This window comes from Lagenorhynchus albirostris, chromosome 3, assembly GCF_949774975.1.
Source record: "Lagenorhynchus albirostris chromosome 3, mLagAlb1.1, whole genome shotgun sequence".
In the NCBI taxonomy this organism is placed as follows: Eukaryota; Metazoa; Chordata; class Mammalia; order Artiodactyla; family Delphinidae; genus Lagenorhynchus; species Lagenorhynchus albirostris.
The window spans coordinates 25,826,607-25,852,284 of record NC_083097.1 but is presented as its reverse complement, the minus strand read 5'-3'; the positions used below and the strand labels follow the sequence as shown (position 1 = coordinate 25,852,284).

At 38.8% G+C, this 25,678-nt stretch overlaps 1 protein-coding gene across 9 annotated transcripts in view; it reads left to right on the top strand.

Moving 5' to 3' along the window:
• DROSHA (drosha ribonuclease III) overlaps positions 1–25,678 on the top strand; it is a 127,025-nt gene that overhangs the window by 64,310 nt on the left and 37,037 nt on the right. For all 9 annotated transcript variants that reach the window (XM_060146909.1, XM_060146908.1, XM_060146906.1 and 6 more), the window contains 7 exons: positions 9,307–9,414; positions 10,172–10,310; positions 10,646–10,706; positions 17,072–17,131; positions 18,527–18,626; positions 22,494–22,596; positions 24,801–24,871. In XM_060146909.1, coding sequence (XP_060002892.1) covers positions 9,307–9,414; positions 10,172–10,310; positions 10,646–10,706; positions 17,072–17,131; positions 18,527–18,626; positions 22,494–22,596; positions 24,801–24,871 — 642 coding nt within the window. The remainder of the gene's footprint in view (positions 1–9,306; positions 9,415–10,171; positions 10,311–10,645; positions 10,707–17,071; positions 17,132–18,526; positions 18,627–22,493; positions 22,597–24,800; positions 24,872–25,678) is intronic.

Here is a 25,678-nt window from a genome sequence, read left to right as displayed (position 1 = left end):
AACACAACACCATAATGCCAACATAATGTCTTAAGACATCGTAAGAACAATGAGTGGAATCTTCAACAGTCTGCTCAAAATCTGGTAATCGTGGTGATAAGTCAAAGTTGATTGTTTGAGATCATAACATTGAGCAGCATGAAGAACTGGAAAGGACCTGAGAGTTCTTCTAGTTCAGTGGCTTTTAAACTTGTGTTTTTGGTTGACTTTGAAGTTTTTGTTTGTTTGTTTGTTTTAAACAAGACCCTGTGGCGCCCTAGTTTGTAAAAAGATAAAAAAACAACTGATTGATGAGTGGTGGGTATGAAGGGAGTATCCATCGCATTGTATGAGATCTCTCTCCCACCCTGTGGAGCAGTCCTTAAGGCAGTTTTGTTCCGCTGAACACAGTTTTTTTGAAAGCATTGAGCTCTTTGTACCCTTTGTTTTGGTAAAACAAATAGGGGTGCTGAATGATATGTTCCCCTGCCATTTTATGGCCTTCAGCTGTGACACAAATAGCTCCTCAGCTGGATTGGAAGCAGCTTGAGGACTAGGTTATCTTCTCTCTCTCTGTGTATATTATATTTTACATTCTGTTTTGAGGTTGTTAGGCAAACACACTCCATCAGTTCTTTTGACTAACTGGACCTGATTAAAACTTTGGCAAAGGTGAATACTTTTTTTTTTTTTTTGCGGTACGGGAAATATTTCTTGATCTAATAATGGTTCCTCCATCTGGAGGATTCCTGCTGTTCCACAGAAAACTGGCATCTGTTTCAAAGCCATGCTTCCATTCTCCTCTCCTATTTTTTTCCAAGTAACATTGGCTCTTAACTATATTTAATTTCTTATCCCAGAATAAATGTTTTCTTTTTTGTGTGTGTTCCTTAAATAAGATGGCAGGTAGCATGTAATAATGTAGTTTAAAACATTCAAAATAAATGCATTTAGTATTTTTCGTAATGAAGAATAAGAATCTGATTGAGAAATAGCAGTTAAATGAAATTATACACTGAATACTCTGAATAACCCTGAAGCCTGTGAAAAAATGGACTCATACTTAATTTTAAGAGAAAGAGGCTTGAGCGCAGCTCTAAAATTGTTGGGTGGGGGCAGGGAGAGTTTTCCTCTATTTGGTAGTTCATCGGTGTAGAACCTACTTTTTGTTAGTAATAATTGCTAGTGGGTTGCTAGCGAAAGCCTTGTGATGCTGTCAAACTGCCACTGGCGATAAAACTATTATGATGAATCTAAGGCAGAGCAACCTAAGGACCAGCATCTCACCCTAGAAGTGGAATTTCCCAACCAGAGAAGACAGCAAGGGTTGTTAGGAGATAAGAAAATTCTACCTGATGCCCCAATCAGTGTTAGGAGGAATGGAAACCTACGGGTGGTCCAGTAACCTGTAATTACACGTGAACTAAATGCAGACTTGAACCATGTTTAGAGAGAAACTATTGAAAGATTTTCTCAGTGTTACTGCTTGTTAGAGTGAATTCCGGGTAATATGGAAGAAAAAGCAGAAATCAAAACCAAACTGAGGCTGAGAAATTCAGCATTATGACTCAGAAGAGGAAAAAGGGTATCATGTGGCTACAGTATCTGTGCTTTAAGAATGGGGTTTTTGGGGCTTCCCTGGTGGCGCAGTGGTTGAGACTCCACTTGCCGATGCAGGGGACACGGGTTCGTGCCCCGGTCCGGGAAGATCCCACATGCCGTGGAGCGGCTGGGCCCGTGAGGCATGGCTGCTGAGCCTGCCTGTGCTCCACAACGGGAGGGGCCACAACAGTGAGAGGCCCGCGTACCGCAAAAAAAAAAAAAAAAGAATGGGGTTTTGCACACCAAAGTTGAATTGGTGTCTTAGAGGAGTAGGTACCTGTGCCCTGTGCTATGCTAAGGAAGTTGTCCATGGAAATCAATAAACTGAATCACAAGAATGAAGGATGAATAAATGTGACACACAGAGCTGTCAAAAAAAGGAGCAAAGAATCTGCATCAGGACAGTCATATAACCAGTATGAGGCTCGTGCAAAACTGGAGGACGCTACAGCTCCTTATTTTTATGAGGAGGCATGGTGCCTGACGAACTACACGTCATGGCTGGTGTTTGTATTGAGTGGACAGAGTTGTATTTGGACTGATTAATAGCTGGCTGTCTTCCTATAGTGACTCTCTAGAATGGGATGGAAGCCTGCCATGTGTTATCAAACTAACTGATGTTCTTGCTCAGTGATTTAGCAGGTGATGACTGAACAGTGAAAAGAAACATCTCTAGGGATTAAGAGATTTTGGACAACACATTGAAGGAAGTATTTTCTAAGTTAAAACTTGGGGGAAAAAAGGAAGAACCTCTGAGAGGCATATGGCTTCACAGTTATTGTTAACAACATCTTTGGACCATGTGAGAGACTTGATTTTTTTTTCTTTTTTTTTTTACTGGAGAAGTAATGCTTCTTGTGAAGAAAGGGAAGAAGATTTTGCTTAAAAGCTAACTGGCCTGATAGAGAACTATTATTATACTTTTATTTTTAAAAATATCAATATTACAGTAGTATAATATCAATATACAAGATTAGAGAGGAAAGTATAATGAACTCCATGGACTCATCAGTCAGTTTCAACAGTATCAACAACATTTCTATAATATCAAATGCTAGTCAATGTTCACGTTTTCCCAATTGCCTATTAAATTTATTTGCCTGTTTGAAATGGAGTACAAACAAGATCCATACTTTGCGGTTAGTTGATGTTTTTTTAAGTCTCTTTAAACTGTGGGTTCTCATTCCATTTCTCCCTTTGCGTTCCTTGCAGTTTTTTATTGTGGAAGAAACTGGATCAGGTATTCTGTAGAGTTCCTAAGCTCTGATCAGGGTTTCCTTGATTGTAGCTTTATGGGGTCATTTAACACGTGTTTCTGTCCCTTGTATTTCCTACAGATTGGTAGTTAGATCTAATACTGTGCCATCTAATACAGTACCACTGGCCACACATGGCTATTTGAATTTAAATTAATTAAAATGAAATTAAATGAAAAATTCAGTTCTTAGTTGCCCTCACCACATTTCAAGCACTTAATGGATACCTCTGGCCTAGTGTCTGTTGTAACAGCACAGATACAGAATATTTCCATCATCATAGAAACTTCTGTTGGACAGCTGTGATGAGTTTAAAGTTCTTTTTTTTGAAGGACTTTTTCATAGGGAGTAGTGTGGTCTCTCTTTTTTTTTTTAATAAATTTTAAAAATATATTTATTTATTAGGCTGCACTGGGTCTTAGTTGTGGCATGTGGCATCTTTGTTGCGACACGCGGGATCTTTAGTTGCGGCACGTGGGCTCTTAGTTGCGGCATGTGGGATCTAGTTCCCTGACCAGGGATCAAACCCAGGCTCCCTTCACTGGGAGTATGGAGTCTTAACCACTGGACCACTAGAGAAGTACCTGGTCTCTCTTTTTCGTGTGTGACGTTATTAGTTATTGATGGATCATTACCTAGGCCCAGTAATTCATTAGGCGTTGCCAAAGTGATATTCTTTCCTTCTGCATTTATCAGAATACTTTTATAAAGGATATTCCTCTCACCAGCTATTTGATTACGCTGAAGTACAGATCCCATATAGGACAAAACCAAAAAAATTGCTCATTCGATTTATTCCATAATACATACACAAACAGTAGTCTTAGAATAACAGTATTAATGGCACCACCAACAATATGATTATGGGAAGTAGGTGTTTGTTTGTTTGGGGTCTTTTTGTCTGTGATGATAGCTGTATCCCACCAGGCATGCACACTCAGATTACTATGTTTTAAGGTCATTTCTGCTTATACCACAAACTGGATACACAGATTCATTTATTTTATTTTACTTTTGATTTTAAAGGTTCCTTTTAAAAATTACATATTGTCTTATAATTATGTAGTATATTTACCATGATTCCAAACTCAGATTTACAAATGCAATTATGTTTTTCAAAAATCTAATTTCTATCTCTTGCCACTTTCCCCCCCACCCCAAAGGTAACCATCTTTTAGAAATGATTTAATTTTTCCCATTTTAATATAAGCAAATAGACACACACACACACACTCTCTTGATATATGTGACCTCCCCTCTGTCAAACTGTTTTGAAGTTTTGTGGTCACTTACGAGGTCTATTTTATTTGCCTTTTTTTTTTTCCGTATCTCTTTTTGTATTTAGGAAAGATTATATTTTTGTTCTAATGTTTACCTTTATTGTATAATTAAATTTCTCCCTCCTCTCCCTCTCTTTCTATGTGTGTGTGTCCCGCTGTCTGTTAATGAAAATAACTACTATCTGCTACAGCTGGCCCTTGAACAACATGGGTTTGAACAGCTTAGGTCCTTTTGTCTCAGTGTCCAAAGATTTTTTTTTTTTCTTTAAAAACTAACAGTAGTTTTACTAGAATATGTCTCAGCTCTTTTGGTTAATTTTTTTCAGATATGCTGTGTGCCCTTTCAATATATACTTTCACATTGTCGTTCATCTCAGGAAAGTTTTCTTGAATTACTGATTTCATTATTCTATTGTTTTGATTTCTTTTTTTTTTTTAACATCTTTATTGGGGTATAATTGCTTTACAATGGTGTGTTAGTTTCTGCTTTATAACAAAGTGAATCAGTTATACATATACATGTTCCCATATCTCTTCCCTCTTGCGTCTCCCTCCCTCCCACCCTCCCTATCCCACCCCTCTAGGCGGTCACCAAGCACCGAGCCAATATCCCTGTGCCATGCAGCTGCTTCCCACTAGCTATCTACCTTACGTTTGTTACTGTGTATATGTCCATGACTCTCTCTTGCCCTGTCACAGCTCACCCTTCCCCCTCCCCATATCCTCAAGTCTGTTCTCCGGTAGGTCTGTGTCTTTATTACTGTCTTACCCCTAGGTTCTCCATGACATTTTTTTTTCTTAAATTCCATATATGTGTGTTAGCATACGGTATTTGTCTTTTTCTTTCTGACTTACTTCACTCTGTATGACAGATTCTAGGTCTATCCACCTCATTTCAAATAGCTCAATTTCGTTTCTTTTTATGGCTGAGTAATAGTCCATTGTATATATGTGCCACATCTTCTTTATCCATTCATCCGATGATGGGCACTTAGGTTGTTTCCATCTCCGGGCTATTGTAAATAGAGCTGCAATGAACATTTTGGTACATGACTCTTTTTGAATTTTGGTTTTCTCAGGGTATATGCCCAGTAGTGGGATTGCTGGGTCATATGATAGTTCTATTTGTAGTTTTTTAAGGAACCTCCATACTGTTCTCCATAGTGGCTGAACCAATTCACATTCCCACCAGCAGTGCAAGAGTGTTCCCTTTTCTCCACACCCTCTCCAGCATTTATTGTTTCTAGATTTTTTGATGATGGCCATTCTTACTGGTGTGAGATGATATCTCATTGTAGTTTTGATTTGCATTTCTCTAATGATTAATGATGTTGAGCATTCTTTCATGTGTTTGTTGGCAGTCTGCATATCTTCTTTGGAGAAATGTCTATTTAGGTCTTCTGCCCATTATTTAATTGGGTTGTTTGTTTTTTTGTTATTGAGCTGCATGAGCTGCTTGTAAATTTTGGAGATTAATCCTTTGTCAGTTGCTTCATTTGCAAATATTTTCTCCCATTCTGAGGGTTGTCTTTTGGTCTTGTTTATGGTTTCCTTTGCTGTGCAAAAGCTTTGAAGTTTCATTAGGTCCCATTTGTTTATTTTTGTTTTTATTTCCATTACTCTAGGAGGTGAGTCAGAAAGGATCTTGCTGTGATTTATGTCATAGAGTGTTCTGCCTATGTTTTCCTCTAAGAGTTTGATAGTTTCTGGCCTTACATTTAGGTCTTTAATCCATTTTGAGCTTATTTTTGTGTATGGTGTTTTCGGGAGTGATCTAATCTCATACTTTTACATGTATCTCTCTTTTTTTTTTTTAAGGACTGCTATTATATGCATCTTGTATCTTTGCTTATTTTCCATATCTATCATTTTCTCTTAACTCCTTCATTTTTTCTGATTTTTTATTTTTTCTAAAAGTTTTTCTTTTTTCCATCTTTTATTTCTCAAAGGCAGTAGTCATTGGTTAATATGCTGTTGTGTTCCTTCTGTTTAGTCTATATTCTTGAAATCATTATTTCCTTCTATGTCTTTTTCCTGAGTTTTGTCACTTCTTTTCAGATCTTCCTTTCCTCCAGTCATCTCATTTCTGAATTAATATAGTATTTATTAATAGTTTTCCTTATAAATGTTATTGTTTTCTTAATTTAGTTTGTTTTGAAATAATAGGTTACAGCTTTCATTGGTTTTATTGGCATGTTTTTCTGGCATTTTATTATCAGAGGTATCTTGTTCTATTCCTTTCATCTATTTTCTTATAAAATCCTTGAGTGTGATTTAATCATGAGTCTTTTCCATTGCTCTTTAGGTTAAATCTTGTTAAATAAGTGAAATATTTTCCTGTGCTCTTTTAAAAAAATATCTATTTATTTTTATTTAAAATTTTTTTTGGCTGCGTTGGGTCTTCATTGTGGCATGAGGGATCTTCGTTGCAGCGTGCGGGCTCTTTGTTGCGGCACATGGGCTTCTCACTCTTTGTGGTGCGCGGGCTTCTCTCTATTTGCAGTGTGCAGGTTTTCTCTCTAGTTGTGGCGTGGGCTCTGAAGTTTGTGGCACGCAGGCTCTCTAGTTGAGGCACGCGGGCTCAGTAGTTGTGGCGTGCGGGCTTAGTTGCCCCATGACATGTGGAATCTTAGTTCCCTGACCAGGAATCAAACCTGCATCCCCTGCATTGGAAGGTGGATTCTTGACCACTGGACCACCAGGGAAGTCCCTATTTTCCTGCACTTTTAGGAGGAAATGTAAGCCAGAATAGTTCTCATGGCTCTAGAGCCTCTCCTTCTGTTGTTTTTGCAAAGTGATTTAAAAAATGGGGGGTGGGTGCTCATCATATCTGAGATCTGCTGCGTCTGTTTTGTTCCTCTACTTTTATCTGGACATTCTCTTTCTTTTGCCTTTTATTGTTTGTCTCCTGCTAAATGTGGCTTTTACTCCTAGCACTTTCTTTACACCATGGGGCTTTACCCTGGAAGGGAACTTGAGTTTTTAATTTTGAGCATTTTTAGGGCCCAGGCTTCTCCCACAGTGTTAGACTGTCCTCTTAGACTCATCCAGTGAATTGGATTCTGTAGAGCCCTCTCCAGTTTGGGCCACAATTCCAGTGAATATATGTTAATTTGGGGGCTCTTCCATTCTTGGGGTCATCAGAAGCCTTGCTGTTCTCCCTGTGTTTTTTCTCTCTCAGATGCTGAGACCACACACAGGTCTTTGTCCTCACCCACACTTATTTTGGCACTCGTGGGGATACCTTGTCATCTAGTTTTTATGTATTTATTGTTCACAGTTCTATTTTGCTATACTGGTTGCTCATTTTTAGTGGAGAATTTGAATAGATTTAAAAACTGTGCACTGCCATTTTCTTACAGTCTTCCAAAGGAGCTTTTAAAAATGAAAGCAGTTTCTAGGCATGAATGGAGTGGGGGGGAGATGCTTAGTGATTGTGTCTATTTTAACATTTCAAAAATTGATAATTTAAAAAACTGAGCTAGAGCCTCGTAGATAACCTTGAGACTTGTTTGTCAGGGATACAAGATGGACATGGGTCATATATACCTTTCCATGGTGGTCACAAGAAACATACCTGGGTAGAGAAACTGGCTCTGTTTGGAGCAAGTTTAGAGGAAGTGGCGAAGGGACTCACAGCTGTTTCACATAAGTAAAGGTTTTGTTCTTTTCCAGGGGTAGACCTAAGTTGAAAGGGGTAAACCTCCAAAGAGACAGATTTGGACTAATGATAATTTTCTAATAATCAGAGTACTCTAAAGGTAGTGTTGTTTTCTTAACAGGTAATGATTTATCTCTTCCCGGAGGTATTAAAACACCAGTTTGAATTCATACTTCAGAAAGATAGTTACACTGCATAGTCTTCATGACCCATCCTCCTTGTGTGCTTAGCATCAATACCCTTGAGTCCCCTGCAATTGAAAGGCCTGGAAAACTATATTATACCTTGGGAGCAAAAAGAGTGTCTTCATCTTTTTTCTCTTCCACAACTAATATAAGCCTTACCCGTGGAGGTGCTTAATATGTATTTATTGAATTGAACTGGAAAGAAAGACTTTCTGTTGATTAGAGATCCTTTTTTGGAGAACTAATCTTTCTTTATAAGTTAATACAGGAAACTGATTTCTGTAGTTTCAAGCAAATCCATTATCATGTATTTTTAAATAATGCCAGCTTAAAATACTTCAAAGACTAAAATGATATAAAGCACATGTCAGTCATTCTGTGATGGGCTGTGCCCATCCTCCAGGTTCTGATGAATAAGAATGACTCCTTCATTCTCTTGAGTTCTAGGGAAACATTATTAAAAAAAAAAAAGAAAGAAAGAAAGAAAAAGATATGCTTTCCATGAAATCTCCCAATAAGGAATCTATAGCCAAATGAAAAGTGAAATAAAAATAAAAGTTCTATATCCTCAGGTGATTTAACTGTATCGGTGGTTTTATAAAAGTTGTCCTTATAGTGTTAGATTGAGTGTTAAACCTAGAATGGCCTTTCGAGATCATCTGCCTGAGAAATTCTTACCCAGAGGATAGTGATGGGCTTTAGAGATCTGTGAACTCATTAAAATTCCATACAATTTTTGCATGTTTGTGCACATAGGCACTTTTCTGGGGAAAGATTCATTTTCCTTAGATTCTCAGAAGTGTCTGGACACTGACAAAGTTTCAGAATTTGTGAGTCCTAATCCATTCCCTTAGAATTAAAGATAGACAAGGAGGCACAGAAATTCTTATGACTTCCTTAAGGTTACCCTGCTGGGTACTGATGAACCATGGCTATTCCTACTTCAGTGAGGGCCAATAGGCCTTGTTCTAAGCAATTTTTTGTATTTGCTCATTTAATCCTTTTAACTGTACTTGAAAGTAGCTACACTGATTGTCTTCATTTTACAGGTGAGGAAACAGAAACAGAGAGGTTAGATAATTTGCCCTGAGTCCCATGATGAATGAGTGACAGAGCAGGATTTGGACCCAGGCATTCTGGTTCTAGAGACCGTATCTTTAACAGCTGTAGTCCACCACCCCTCACAGAGGATATGCCAGGATGCCATGTAGCCAGTAAACTGTTTCAAGACTTTGTGAGATGGAATTTAGAATGTAAAAATGGTTCTTGTTTGTTGTAAAATAAATGAATGTTTTTAATAAGTTTTTATAGAGTTAAACATATTGAAATATGCTTTTTCCTAGCATGCAATGATGCTGCCTGTTTTGACCCATCATATTCGATACCACCAGTGCCTAATGCATCTGGACAAGTTGATAGGGTATACTTTCCAAGATCGTTGTCTGTTACAGGTAAGAATTACTCTCCTGTACATTTATATAATAACAAGATAGGAGTAATTCATCTTGCAGGTTACAAATGGAGCACTGAGAGTCTCTTCTGGGAGATGATGAGGATGTTTAGAAACAAAGCTCTCTCCATTACTCTACTCTTATTGCCACTTTCAAACCCTTTTTCTCACTTTTTTTTTTTTTCTTTTTGATGCTGTCCCTAAAGAAATAGATTAGGGCTTCCCTGGTAGCACAGTGGTTGAGAGTCCGCCTGCCAATGCAGGGGACACGGGTTCGTGCCCCGGTCTGGGAGGATCCCACATGCCGCGGAGCGGCTGGGCCCGTGAGCCATGGCCGCTGAGCCTGCGCGTCCGGAGCCCGTGCTCCGCAATGGGAGAGGCCACAACAGTGAGAGGCCCGCGTACCGCAAAAAAAAAAAAAAAAAAAAGAGAGACTAAAGCTAAAATTTGCCCGTCAAACCTGACCACTTCTTTCAGCTTTTCCTCCTTTATGGCTCTTCTTTCCAGGTGCTGTATATTCTAATTCGTCTCTGAAAGATGTGGTTTTTTAGGTTTGTTTAGAAGAGCTTGCACCAAAGCTTTGGAAATGTGACATTGGAGGAAATAGGATGGAAAGATCGGGGATTAAAATTTGACTAGATAAACAGATCTCTTTCCTGTTTCATTTGAGGTGATATAAAGATGGTGCTTCTATGCTGAATTTGTTTTTGTTTTTATGCTGAGTTTTTAAGACTGAACTTATTTCACCGAAATTTTAGCTGGCAATGACCCACCCAAGTCATCACTTAAATTTTGGAATGAATCCTGATCATGCCAGGAACTCTTTGTCTAACTGTGGAATTCGGCAACCCAAATATGGAGATAGAAAAGTTCATCACATGCACATGCGGAAAAAAGGTATGTTTGGATTCCACTCCCCTGTTTTGTTCTGTGTCTCCTGTTGTAAATTAAATCCCCACCAGGAATGGTTCCCTGGTGACTGATTCATTCTCTCTTTCTTTAGTGTTTCCTGACCCATATGTAATAACATTCACTTTGAGCAGAGCATTATGATAAGAGTAAATGAATTTGTGAGAGAATTTCCTTTCTCCTATCAAGTGTTTTAAGTAACTAAGTTGATCAGACTTGCTAGTCAAATTGGGGTGAGATAGATAATTTTCTTTCTACATGTCATATGATGATGGTCCCAGAATTCTTCTAACAGTATTTAGTTGTGATTTTTTTTTTAATAGGAATTAACACCTTAATAAATATTATGTCACGCCTTGGCCAAGATGACCCAACTCCCTCAAGGTAAAGTAGATTTTTTAATAATAAACTTTGTTGAGATATAATTCACATACCATACAATTCCCCCATTTAAAGTGTACAATTCAGTGGTTTTTGGTTTATTCACAAAATGGTGCAACCATGATCACTGTCTAATTTTAGAGCATTTTCATCATCCCCAAAAGAAACCCCATACTCCCCATTTCCCTCAGCCTGCCCAGCCCTGGACATCCACCAGTCTTCTTTTAATCCATGTTCAATATTTATGGATTTACCTATTCTGAACATTTTGTATAAATGGTGTCATACAGTATGTGGTCCTTTGTGACTGGTTTATTTTACTTTACATTATGTTTAAAAGATTTATCCATGTTACAGTATATGTCAGTGTTTCTTTTTATTGCCAAATAATATTCCATGGTATAGGTATACCATGTTTTATTTATCTAGTCACCAACTGATGGTCATTTGTTGTTTTTACTTTTTGGTTATTATGAATGCTGTTGCTATGAATATTTGTATACAGGTTTTTGTATGGACATATGTTTTGATTTTTCTTGGGTATATACCTAGGAGTGGAATTTCTGGATGATATGGTAACTCTGTTTCACCTTTCCTTTAAGGAACTGCCAGACTGTTTCCAAAGTGGCTGCACCATTTTATTTTCCCAGCAGCAATGTATATGAAGGTTCTGATTTCTTCACATCTTTCCCAACACTTGTTATTATCTGTCTTTTTGAACCTGGGCTTCCTAGTGGATATGAAATAGTATCTCATTGTGGTTTTGTCATATTTCCCTGATGGCTACTGATGTTGAGCATCTTTTCATGTGCTTATGGGCCATTTGTGTATCTTCTCTGGAAAAATATCCAGATCCTTTTCCCATTTTTAATCAGGTTACTTTTTGTTGTTGAGTTACAATCATTTTTTAATGTATTCTAGATACAAGTCCCTTATCAGGTATGTTATTTGTAAAAATCTTTTCTCGTTCTGTGGATCATCTTTTCACTCTCTTAGTGAAGCACAAACGTTTTGATGAATTCCACATAATAGATAAATTTTGTTGCTTTTGTTGCTTCTGCTTTTGGTGTCATGTCTAAGAAACCATTGCCTAATCTAAAGTCATGAAGACTTACATCTGTTTCTTCTAAGAGCTTTATGGGTTTTTTCCTCTGACATTTAGATCTGTTCTGTTCTGAGTTAATTCTTATATATGGTATGACATAGAGGTCCAGCTGCATTCTTTTGCTTGTGGATATGCAGTTGTCCCAGCACCATTTCTTGAAAAGGCTGATCTTTCCCCACTAAATCATATGGGTTGAAATCACCCTTGACAGTATATTTGAGGGTTTATTTTTGGATTCTTAGTTCATTCCATTGATTTTTATGTCTGTCCTTAAGCCAGTACCACACTGTCTTGATTACTGTAGCTTTGTAATAAGTTTTGAAATCTAGAAATGCAAGATCTCTTCTCTAACTTTCTTTTTTTCAAGACTATTTCGGCTATTCTAGACCTGTTACATTTTCACATGAATGTTTTAGTTACCTTAAGAACTTTTGCAAAGAAGCCAGCTGGGGTTTTGATAGGGATTGTGTTGAGTCTGTGGATCAATTTGTGAATGCTTACCATCTTAATATTAAGTCTTCTGCTTAATATTGTCTTCTGTTCCCTGAACATTAGATGTCTTTATTTTTTCTTTGTTGTCTTTAATTTCTTAGTAATGCTTTTTAGTTTTCAGAGTATACATTTTGTATATCTTTTGTTAAATTTATTCATAAGTATTCTTTTCGATGCTATTATAAATGAAATTATTTTCTTAATCTTTATTTTTGGATTGTTCATTGCAAGCATATAGAAATACAATTGATTTTTGATTATTGATCTTGTATCTTGCAACCTTGATGAGCTCATTTGTTAGCTCCAGTAGTTTTTTAGTGAATTCCTTAAGATTTTCTGTATAGATGATCATTTCACTTATAAATAGAGATATTTTTACTATTTCCTTTCCAGTCTGGATGCCTTTCATTTCATTTTCTTAACCTAGTTGCCCTAGCTGGAGTCTCCAGTACAATATCAAATAGAAGTGGTGCGAGAGGATCCTTACCTTCTTCCTAATCTTAAATGGAAAACATTTTTTTACCATTGTGTATGATGTTATCTCATAGGTGCCTTTTATCAGATTGAGGAAGTTCCCTTTTATTCCTAATTTGCTGAATGTTTTTGTCATGAGAGTGTGTTGGACTTTGTCACATGCTTTCTCTGCATCTATTAAGATGATCATGTGTTTTTTTCATTTATTTTATCCACATGGTGTATTACATTAATTGATTTTGGGGTGTTAAACCAACCTTGCCTTCCTGGGATACATCACACTTGATCATGGTATATAATCCTTTTTATATGCTATGTTTAGTTAGAATTTAGTTTGCTAGTATGCTGTTGAGGATTTTTGGTCTGTAGTTTTCCTTTCCTGTGACGTTTTAGTCTGGTTTCACAATTAGGATAATACTGGCCTCATGCAATGGGTTGGAAAGTTTTATATGCTGGTTTCCGTATTTTATTTCTTGATTTTAAGTGATACCTTAATATATGAATATTCTCACTTTGTGGCCTGGAACCCCTGAGGAACCTGGGAAGGAAGTAGGCTGAGTCTATATAAACTCATTAACACCCTGGAAAACTGAATGGAAGTAAATGCCAAATGCCGATGGGGCTCTGATGTTGCTCTCAGGAGGCTTATCTCTGTGTGTGAAGCACAGCAGGTTCTATTTTGAAAGCCAGTAGAGGAGGTTGCTTGAGGGCGGCTTGCTTTTTAAAACGGGGCATTGAAGAGTTGAATAGCCAGGTTTGTCCCTCTTGGGATCCAGACTTAGATGGATGAAAGGTAGGTAGAGCAGGGTTGGAAGTGACAGAGTTGAGACACTGCTGCAGCTGGTAACTGGCCTCCACAGTGAGGTAGGTGCCCAGCTGAGCTAGTGTAGCTTCCTTTTCTACCTTTTTCTTCATATATCACTTTTCTTTTCAAATAGACTTGCCTTAACGTTGCTGTCTTTTGAGGTTATCATAAACCAAACTGTCTTTCCTCTTCAATCAAGAGGTAAAAAGAAAGGCAGGACAGAACTTTAAAATTCCAGTTTGAAGATGATCACATGCCTCACTACTGTGTTCTGTGAGGGTGTAAGATCAGAAAAGGACTGTCTAATTAGGGGAGCCTGAGGGATAGCGTGGCCATGGTTTCATTTTACCTTGCTATACTGTGGATTCTCCCGATGACCGGTTCTGTATTTTAATAAGTGAAACCCTTGGTCCCCAGCAGCCCCTTTAGCAAGGCCGCACACACAATAGACACGTCCTTTTCAACGATGAAAGCACAGATTTAAGTGATCTTTGTCTCATCTACCCAACCACAGTTATTGGTATGTAAATTATGTCTTTTGGTAGCATAGTTTAAACCTCATGGTTTATGTTTTCTTACTGTGGCCAAGGGAACTATAGCTGAGAAACTGTGTTCTTTCTGAATTTACCATTTTGAAAATGATACCATTGATAGAGAATACGCAGACGCTCTCTCTTGTCCTTTGACTTCTGCCCTGGCCTCTGCTGCTTGTGCTGAGAGCCTCTTGCAGTAGGTCTGATCTTTCGGCTGATGCAGAGTCGACCCCAAGTTTCTGTTCAGAAAGATCCTCCCAGCCTCGGTGGCCGGGCCGGCTGCTGCTTGGCTGCGGCTGTCCAGTAGCCCCAGCTGTGTCACTACAGCCCTGGGAGCCATACTGAAGAAACTCAGGCGAATGTAGTCCAACAGACATTTATCCAGTGCCTTTTGAGCTTGAGGCAGTTCGTGGATATTTTACAGGGATCCAGAGGCAAGTAAGACAAAGCCCCCACTCGCCAGGAGGTGTGACTGCCTGGGGTGGGGTAAAAGTGCCGTAAACATAAGTAACTTCATATAAGGAAGACCCTGCTAAGTGCTTCAGTGAAGGTCAGAAACAGCACATACACAGCAGACTGGGGGCTAAGGAGAGCTCTGGTGGTTGTTCACGGATTATAGGTCAGTTATGCACTGTGCACCAGAATAATTGCAATCACTTGAAACGACTTGCCCTCTTCCCTGTTTGTTTCTTTTTTTTTTACATCTTTATTGGAGTATAATTGCTTTACAATGGTGTGTTAGTTTCTGCTTTATGACAAAGCGAATCAGTTACACATATACATATGTTCCCATATCTCTTCCCTCTTGCATCTCCCTCCCTCCCACCCTCCCTATCCCACCCCTCCAGGCGGTCACAAAGCACCGAGCTGATCTCTCCCTGTGCTATGCGGCTGCTTCCCACTAGCTATCTACCTTACGTTTGGTCCTGTTTGTTTCTTAGTTTGCTGTTACAAAGTGGGATGCAGTAGTCTCTGCTCCTTGGAAGTATAAGTATATCTTTGAAATGAACACTATCCAATTTCAAATGTCAGTGGTTATATCTCCTCCCAAGCAAGCTTGCTCAGAATTTCAGACTAGAGAAAGGAAAGAGAGAGCCAACGAGCTAGTAGGTTGTTTGGGGAATCTGCGTCTGGCACTGAAGGTGGAGGAACAAGGCAGGTAGGGGAGCTTGGTGGAATTCTTCCCCCAGCCCCTCTGGGTACCACTCCTCACCCCTGCCCATCCTGCAGTGCAATTAGTGCCACCTTCTGCCAGGTCTCCCTTCAGGCTGCCTCTCCAGGCTTCATCTTGCTATTTCTGGAGCCTCCTCCCTAGATCTTAGCTGTAACCTGCTTGAAAGCTTTCTGTGACGTCTCGTCACCTACTGAATAAGTCTGAACTTCCTTACCTGGCAGTCTCAGCACCCAGTGATCCAGGCACGTCACTCTCTTCCCTGTGGCTGTCTGCACACCAGTAAGACTGAGGGACTTGATGTGCTGCCAGACGTACCCTCTCCCTTCCCTGAATGCCAGCAGTAATTGTGCCTGTGGAATGCCCTGTGTACCCTGTGACATCCTGCCCAGATCCTGCTGGCATTTGTTTTATTGTGCATGTTCTGGTTCTCCCAGGTATTATAAATGTGTCATAGTCTGATTTTTTTTTTTTTAACTGTGAGCATTTTGAAGGTCTTTTGTCCTACTCTCTTTTTTCTTTTTCCAAATTCTTTTCCTTTTCCAACTAATGCCTTTCACAAAGCAGGGGCTCAGTAAATAAGTCTTAAAGGAAAGAATGCCATTCATGACATTACTTTTATTCTGGGTTATTTACTCATTGACTAGAAATAGGGAAATGGGGGCATTAGGAAAGGTCACGGTCAGAGCCATCAAAAGTTTAAATGGCTGGTTACTCTCTTAATCTGATTTGGGATCAGCTAGCGTTTACAAAAAGACATGAAGACTTAAAATTAATAAATAAAAATCTGTCTGCCTATCAAAAACTACAAAATAACTTTTAGGATGGCATCATCTCAAGTGAATATGCAGCCCATAATTTTTTAAAGTGTCACTATTTAACCACGTAAATCTCAGTTGTATAGTTATATTTAACTCATGCACATTACAATGAAATGTTACCACAGAGAAGGTCTCTGAAGGATTAGGCATTCGGTTCAGCCTTGTACTCCAACATGAGAAACAGCCTGTGAGAAGCACATTCATCATGTAATTAAGATATAAATAAAATGCAATCTCTGCACTGAGGGGGAGACTATTAATTTTGATGAGGGACTCAGGCAGGGATTCATCTGGAGCTCACATTTTGCTAGACCTTGAGAGATGGGTAGGTTTTCAATGTGTCTCAGTGCACAGGGGAGAGCAGAAGCCTCCAGGGCGGCAAGGAGCTTGGCCTGAACAGAGGCACTGAGTATTTTAGGGGATGCCCTTTTCAGAGAGGACCAGGCAGTTTTGGAACAGGACCCTGTGCATAGGTGGGAGAGGATAGCAGTGGACAGTGAGACTGAAAAGGTAGGTTAGGCCTATTTTGAAGGACTTTAGATGCAAGGTTAAATTTAGAATTCGGAGTTTGGACCATGGGAAGCTAGAACATTGTACCAAAGCTGATTTTTCAGTGTCCTAACTCTCTCTAAGAATGCATTCTCCTTTCTCTCGTCCACCTGATAGTGGTGTGGAAAGAGTCCCAATTGTTAGGGTGATGTCTCCTAGCTTTAAATCTGACTCCCAGGGGGAAGGAAGCACCCGGGTGGGAAGCCTGAGACACGTAGTATGAGGGGACACTCCCTCCCTTTCCCACCAGGCAGCCCCTGTACCTCCAGCTAAGATGGCCATCAGTGTTCTTGATTATGAGGAATAAGGTAGGGTGCTTTGATTACTAAAGGAGCTAACCCTCCGTATCCTTTTCTTTGAGAAGAGAGGGAGGAAATATAAATGTGTGCTATTTTAAGTGATCTTTTTAATTCTGTAGGATTAATCACAACGAACGGTTGGAGTTCCTGGGTGATGCTGTTGTTGAATTTCTGACCAGGTAAGTAGGCTTTTCTGCCATTCCCCAACAATTGCATTTTATAGGTAACATACTTAATACATACCTTCTTTGTAATTAGCCAAATAAGGCCTTGAAACACCATGTTTTTGGTCTCCTCTGTAGAGCTTAAAAGCTACATGTCTGTGGCTCTTGCCCTCACTGATAACTTGCACTCACTGATGCTCTAATGAGCAAGATTACAGGATGAAAGGCTACTGTCTCTGTCCTGTCAAGTTTATGTTCAAGTTGCTACAGCCAGAAGAGATCAGCTTGTCTTGGTCTAGATGCTTCAGAGCTTCTATTCAATTTGTAGCGAAAGGGATGATATTTTAAAATGTCATTTCATTTTCTAGGATTTGTCTTTGATCCCTTTCTCACTCTTCCTGAACTCAAGGGAAGTAAAGTTTACAAGAATTTTAATAACTAGATTGGTGTGTGTGTGTGTGTGTGTGTGTGTGTGTGTGTGTGTGTGTGTGTGTGTGTGTGTGTGTGTGTGTGTGTGTGTGTGTGTGTGTGTGTGTGTGTGTGTGTGTGTGTGTGTGTGTACGTGTACATGTTTCTGTATGTTTTCTCCGCAGAAATATTTTAGGGTCCTTAATTTGGAGGTAGGGGTAGGAAAGTACATTTTGTTTTTTCATTACTCATAAAATTTCCCTTTTAAAGGGAGATAACACATGTTTCTCTTGGAACTGTCTTGAGCTATTTTTATTCTCTTTAGGTCATTTCTTTTCCCGGCAGGACATAATGAGGCAAAGGGGCTGTTTTCTAAGCTTGTTCTCACTGGACACAGTAGGACTAGACAAGCTCAGTTGCCCCGATCAACAGTGGGTCTGAGACACCAGTGTGAGAGTTAGGGGAGCGCAGTTAGTGTCATGGTCTGAACGGGTCTTCCATCAGCCTTCTTCCTAATTCCCTTACTTTCCTGATCAACAGCACCGGTTCTGTGTGCCACTCATGTTCCTGTTCCTGTCCCTGTCTGTACTTGTGAAGAACGTGCCGCACAGCTGCCCTGCTCAGAGCTCCCAGGCTCCTCTTCAGGGGCCCTCATAACCCAACCCAAGCAAAGCCCTCTGTTTCCAGGCTCAATTTTCATGTATTAGATAGGTTTGCTCTCAGCAGTGTATGAATGTTTGTTCAGGTCTTTGTTGTTATCATATTTCAGAGAAATCTTTTTACAGAAGTCAATGTGAACGTATGAGTGAATGGTGGTGTTTGGGTTTTAGCACATTCAGATATACCGTGCATACTGTTTAACTTTCAAAGACCCTACAGTTTAGTTCACTTCAGCTGGTATGTATTGCCCAGATATTATGTGTCAGGCCTGTTTTTTGGACTCAGAACCACAGACAGAATATTGTGATACATGTTTACTTATATGCTTTTTTTTTTTGGCAGTGTCCATTTGTACTATTTGTTTCCTAGTCTAGAAGAGGGAGGATTAGCAACCTATCGGACTGCCATCGTTCAGAACCAGCACCTTGCCATGCTAGCAAAGGTACGTCAGATATCTGAAGCAGTCCATGCATAATTTTGCATTTGAATAAGTAACCCTTTAGGGTGCATTAAGGGTTTAATATTTTATAGACGAGGAAGGACTTTTTTGTTTGGGTTTTAAGGATTCAGCCTTATTAGTTCTGTTACCTTAGTGAGTTTCACCAGCAGCCAGTGAACTCCACAGTGAGGTAACTTGATAAGAGAAGAGGAAAAATTTGACAGATGTGCGTGTACAGAGTTAAACATTTGGGGAAAGGAACATGAGAACAGAGTAAAAGAAATGAAACATTTCGTATTTTCCCTTTGTGTAATATTTCTGTATTATAATTGTTTTTAATTTACTTTAACAAGCAGAATTATAGCTTTGAATAGAATACTCCAGGCCAAAAAAAAAAAAAAATACTCCAGGCCATTTGTATCCACAGGGGATGCTTTACAGATCTTTGAGAATTCCCCCCAAATCACAAATCCTATTAATGAAGATTTAGGTTTTAGGCTGTTCAGCTAGCCACGTTGACTAGCTGAGTGACTAGCAGAAACTTTTCTTGATTTAGATTCATGGTAGGCATGTTTCTTACATTATCTCATTTGATCTTCCTGTCTCTGTGCAGTGTCTTTTTTTAAAATTAATTTTTATTGGTGTATAGTTGCTTTACAATGTTGTGTTAGTTTCTTGCACTGTCTTATCATAAATCATAACGGATAGGACATGGGCACTTGCCTGGGCCGTCAGAATACCCACAGGGGGACCATGGACAAATTGTTATTCTCTATGCCAAGCCTCTGCTTTCTCATCTATAGAATGGAGATGGCATTAGCATCTACTACACAGGGTGCTTGTGAGAATTAAATGAGATTATCATTTGAGTTGTAATGATTCCACTTGTAAAGTGCTTGGTGCAATGCCTGATCATAGTAATCACATAAACATATGAATAAACTAGTAGGAGTTAGTTGTTTTTATTGCTGCTGCCACTTATAAATTACATTTATAAATCATTATATTTTATAGGCCTGTGGGTTTATTCAGTAGTAAGGGGAACGGTGGCTGTTAAATTCCCAAACAGTAGTGATCCATTAGAAAAGCTTTTGTGAGTTTTCCTTGATTTTTGCCTTAAGTAGTTTTATTTTTCTTCATTTTGTTATAAATGTTGAAATCTGGTAAAAAAAAAAACTAGATAAAACCCATTCTAGTTTTATGACTGATTTTTTTTAAAACATATTTATTTATTTTATTTATTTATTTTATTCCGGCTGCATCAGGTCTTAGTTGTGGCACTCGGGGTCTTCGTTGCAGCGTGCGAGCTCTTTGTTGTGGTGCATGGATTTTCTCTCCCTAGTTGTGGCGTGTGGGCTCCAGGGCACGTTGGGCTCTGTAGTTTGCAGCACGCAGGCTCTTTCGTTGAGGTGTGCTAGCTCAGTAGTTATGGCGCACAGGCTTAGTTGCCCTGCGGCACGTGGGATCTTAGTTCCCCGACCAGGGATTGAACCCGCGTCCCCTGCATTGGAAGGCAGATTCTTTACCACTGGACCACCAGGGAAGTCCCTGACTTCTTAATTTGATCTTGCCAAGGTATTAATTACATCTAAAATGTGGTTACTTTTATCCCACAGTTTTCATGTTAGCAAGAGTGCATTGCTTTATTATATATAACATCCTCATCATAGCTATGTTGGTAGGCTTTGACCTAGTAGCTTCAGTGGCATTTGAGAATATAGACAGTGATGCCTTCAGGAAAAACTATAGGCAACAGGTATGCTAACTTGGTTTTAGCCTTACAGTGAATGAAATTCCACAATCTATATAAAACTGCTTCAATGTTTAGTTGATTTAATTGTCAAGATGCTTCCTGATAGTTCACGTAAGTGTCCATTGGAAATACCTTTAATAAGTAGATTGTCAGCACGCTCCCCCCACCTCGCCATTGTTTTCTTTTCAGTTTCAGATATAATAGAATTGCATAATTGTTTTTCAAACAGTTGTAGGGAGGATATTTACAAAGTGTGGGAAATTACCATAGTATGAACATGGATGCTGTTACATAACACAGTGGGTGCTGTACAAAGCCATGAGTTATGATGGGGGTGGCCAGTTTCTCCCTTCAGGGATTTCTGTGTGATCTTCCTCTACCCCAAACCCTGACATTCCCATAGCACTCAACACCCATCTCCTCCAGCAGTAGGCAGTGGTGGTCTTACCCTTCTTCTGTCTAGACCAGTGGTTCTTAACCATTTGGGAGGAGGGACTTGGTGGAGGAGTATTGCTGACTCTGAGAAGGTAATAAAAGCTCTAGGTCAGCACTCCAGACAGGAACATTTTAACACATGCACAGTGGAGCACCACTCTCCTTTTTAAAATTTCCACTAATGCCTTCATGAAAAAATAAGGATATAGAGGAGGTATTATGAGAAGTTGGAAAATTCATAGCATTCCAGAATAGTTGTTTATAATATAAAATATGGCTTGCACTCTACTCTCAAGCACGGCTCCAGAGATAGCAAACAATTGGATTTTCCCAGTGAAGTTGTGAAACAAGTGAAATTTACATATTCTACTATAAACTCTTGCACTTGGGGATCAATTTTTTAAAAAGAGGTGGTTTCTGCTGTTGCATTTCTGATAGTCAAAACTCTCATTTGAGTTTATAATACACTCATGAATTCCTAGGAATACAAAATACTGATAGCATATATGTCCCATTTTTATTGTCCCTTTTTCCAATGTAAACAGATATGGGTATTTTTAACATACATATCAAGACATACAAAATCTGAGTCTCTTTTATCTGAGAGCTGATGAGATTCATATTGTCCTATGTTGTTCATTGACTTGCGACTTGTTCCATATTACGTGGCACGTTATTGCTTAGTAAGTATTTATTGAACTGAATTACATGGTAATAGAAACAGATCTATTGCATGCTTATGCAATGTCTGTATCTTTCTCCTTTTATGGCATGAATTATGATTTCCATTTATTCAATCTCAGGAGTTTTATAAAAAACCATACTGTGTCTAGTTCTAAAAGGACTTGATTTGTACATTGTAATACAATAGGATAAGAAATAAGTAGGTACTGAACTCAAAATAAAGAGAAAATATGGGTAAGACAGTAAATGAAGGCGGAAGTAAAGTTAGTGTGCACAGATATATTCATTAAGTCCTAAACAATTTCTAGAACTGGGCCGTAAATTTGTCTCTAAACTTGTCTGAGGCCAAATAAAAAAAGAAAATATAATTCATTATAAACCGTATTCCCAGAGCCCTTAAGATAGTTCCAACCCATTGCTTAGATCTCACTGAGACTTTAGAAGGATAAGTGTGGAAACCTCAAAAAGCAGACATAAGTGCAAAGCTATATGGCTCCCCAAATCCTTGTCAAATAAAAAGATTTAGAGATATAAGACATTTTGAAGTCTTCTGAGGGTCCCCATTTACTCTACCACATAAAAATCTCTTACATATGGTACAAACACCATCAGTACCACATAACTCTGGAATCCTAGAGGTTAACTTTGGGTTGGGTTTGTATCTCCCTAGATGTATTGGGTGAACCCAAGGGTATGGTCTTGTAACAGAGTCTTATTCCAGCTTAAGCTAGTCCTTTTTCTGAACCTGGAATTGGACAGCTCAGATCTGATCAGTTCTGAACCAAATTGAACCATCAGAGTTCATAGAAGCTTGTTTGGGGAAAAGTCGAGGTTTGTCAGTGCTAAGCCATATGTAAGGACTCGTAGGGAATGGTGACTAAATTTTCACATAAGGCCAATTAATTTGTAACCATACCCCTAGGAGATGCTGAGTTATTACAGTTACAATACGATTTTGTCGATTTTTTTCTTACTTTCTGTCATTTTGAATTTTGTAGAAACTTGAACTGGATCGATTTATGCTTTATGCTCATGGACCTGACCTTTGTAGAGAATCAGACCTTCGACATGCCATGGCTAATTGTTTTGAAGCATTAATAGGTAATTTCTCACTTATAGTCTAATTTCCTGCATGTCTACAATGTCTGGAGGGCACATAAAATTCAGTGTGGAGACTTGGGACAAAATTACTTGTTCCCAAAGCATGTGAGGTCCCCAGTATAATACCCACCTCCTTATACTATAGTTATTGTAGTTCCTCCAGAGCAGCAGTCATGCTTTCTTTTCTTGAAATCCTTGTACCATGTCATGTACATGCTTAGTATATACTGAACTGAAGTGCAGTGAATTAATATGGGGATGGATTACTTGCCAGATTTGATTCAGGATCACATACATAAATAAGTTGCTGGTGAGGCCCTAATACTGTTTTTGATCACATTTTAAACTATTCACAGGATTTTCTGATTTAAACATCTTGAAGACACCACATATTTAAAATCCCAGGGCTTGAGTCTCTATAACTATTGTTTATTCACTTGAAGCAAGACTGATGCAGACACTTTACTTCCTCACTCAGGCTCTTTACTTCCTCAGTTTCTTTTTTACTGTAACTAGAATATAATTAGCTGTTTGTACAGGAAAGTTATGAAGAGTTAATTAGCTGGTGATTGCAAGTATGCTTTACAATGAAACGTTTCAGTAGATTGACAATTCCTTGATTTTTTAAGGTAAACGATTGAGTGCATTTTTCAAAGGGCTTTGTACTTCCTTATCAATTTTGCCCTCTTTCTTTGAAAATGAATATAAAAGCTTCCCATTGTAGTTCCATGCTGATGATGGTAGCAAGAGAATGTTTAATAATTATCCACAGTCTTTTCACAGGTATGTCTGTTTTGCACAAATATGTCTGTTTTCAGAGGGTTTGTCACGTGGAGTGACTGTGCTCTGTAGACATAATACTTTTGACAGTTAATGTTACAGTTGACCCCATAGCCTGGCACACATGATTCAGTTCCCTTTTGTATCATTTATTGGCTCTGTATCTTTGCCAAGTTATTGAATCTCTTTGAGGCTCAGTTTCCCCATCTATGACATGGAGATAGTATCACTTACCTCACAAAGTTGTAACGATCTTAGTATCTGATCCTGGTTGCATCAAATCCAGAGCAAAGTTCCATTTCCTTTAACCCTCCCCAAAATCACCTACTATGGGCCCCAGTCCTATAAATCTTTTCTAATACCCTCTTACTAAGGTGCCCTTGAAGGTGAAGATAAGAATGTGAAAATGCTTTGTACAGGGCCTAGGGCATGAGTGACCCCCACAAACCCCTACTACTACTACTACTGTCATCATCATCATCATTATTATTGTTATTATTATCATTATTACTACAACTATTGATAAATAATAAGTGTATTTAGTCATCAAAAGCCCTGGTGACTAAGTATCTGAATATTTTATGTGGAAAATAGCCTTTCTGAAGGCAGATGTAAAAAATATGATTATAAGAACTAGCCTACTCCAGTTATTTGATACCCAGTTAAGATGTTACTATAGTACTTACTGGTTATGATGAATGGTAAACATGTGTACAGTGCTTAGTTATTTCAAAAAATTTTTAATAATTATTTCTAATTAAAGGTAAAGGTTATCCTGATTTTTATTTGCAGAAGCCTTAATTGATCTGAGCTCAAATTTTATCTATGGTTTGAAATATAAACTATAAATATAGAAAATAAAACATAACATTTTCATAAAGTTAAGTATTTGTGCATAGTTCCCTTAGTCACTAATGTTTCATACCCATATCCTTCACGATAGTTCATAGTTGGCCTCTTTTTCTTACAAAATAAGGTTTATGTTTTAGTAAATTGAATTTCGTATTTCAGTCTAACTTATAACACAAAGCATAGCTAAAAGAGGGAAAATGCTACCTTTAAAACAATTGCTTCTGGGCTTCCCTGGTGGCGCAGTGGTTTGGAGTTTGCCTGCCGATGCAAGGGACACAGGTTCATGCCCCGTTCCGGGAAGATCCCACATGCTGCGGAGTGGCTGGGCCTGAGAGCCATGGCCGCTGAGCCTGCGCGTCCGGAGCCTGTGCTCCGCAATGGGAGAGGCCGCAACAGTGAGAGGCCCGCGTACCGCAAAAACAAAACAAAACAAAGAAAACAATTGCTTCTGATCTTGTCAAATTTTTCTGTGAGTGGGTTTTGGCTTGCCTTTTTGCTTTTTTATGGAGATATGTAATTTTCTCTGAATATTAATGCAGCCTTCCTTTTGGCATTCTCTTCCTTTTATCTAGGAGCTGTTTACTTGGAGGGAAGCCTGGAGGAAGCCAAACAGTTATTTGGACGCTTACTCTTTAATGATCCGGTATTTATCTCAATTCATTTGATTTTTCTCAGTTATATATCATTACAGAAGATTTTATATCAATTAGTCTTTGTATTTTAAAGAGCGTGTAAGAGAAACAAAAACCCCAAATCTACCATAGATGGTAGATTTCAAGCACTTCAAAAATAGCTTAGGGCTTCCCTGGTGGTGCAGTGGTTGAGAGTCCGCCTGCTGATGCAGGGGACACAGGTTCGTGCCCCGGTCCGGGAAGATCCCACATGCCGCAGAGCGGCTGGGCCTGTGAGCCATGGCCGCTGGGCCTGCGCGTCCGGAGCCTGTGTTCCGCAATGGGAGAGGCCACAACGGTAAGAGGCCCGCGTACCGCAAAAAAAAAAAAAAGCTTATTCAACTCTGTCACAGATGGGAAAGTTCTGTGGACATTTACACTAGTTTGGCTTCTACCCGAAACCCCATCTTTCCTCAGGTCACTTTTAAGTTAAATATGAATACAAATAAGGTAGGACTTTGCTTTATTTTGAAGTATCTTGAAATTAATTATGATTTTATATTTTATAATCATTGGGTACCTACCCCATGCAGGCTTAGTTGAAGCTATAGCCTTTTGGCTTTTCTGTTTATGATTTGTTTTTATGTAAGTTATGTAGACTAGATAAATGTATATTTATTTTAGAAAGTCAGTTCATAGGGAGTTTCTGATAGGGCTATGAATAAAGAATATGGAAGTACTTTTTTTTTTTTAAAGCAAATTATAGCTCAAGAAGAAATGATAGATTCTAAAATAATTCCTGTTTTTACTAAAGTATTAAGCCATTAATATTGCCAGGG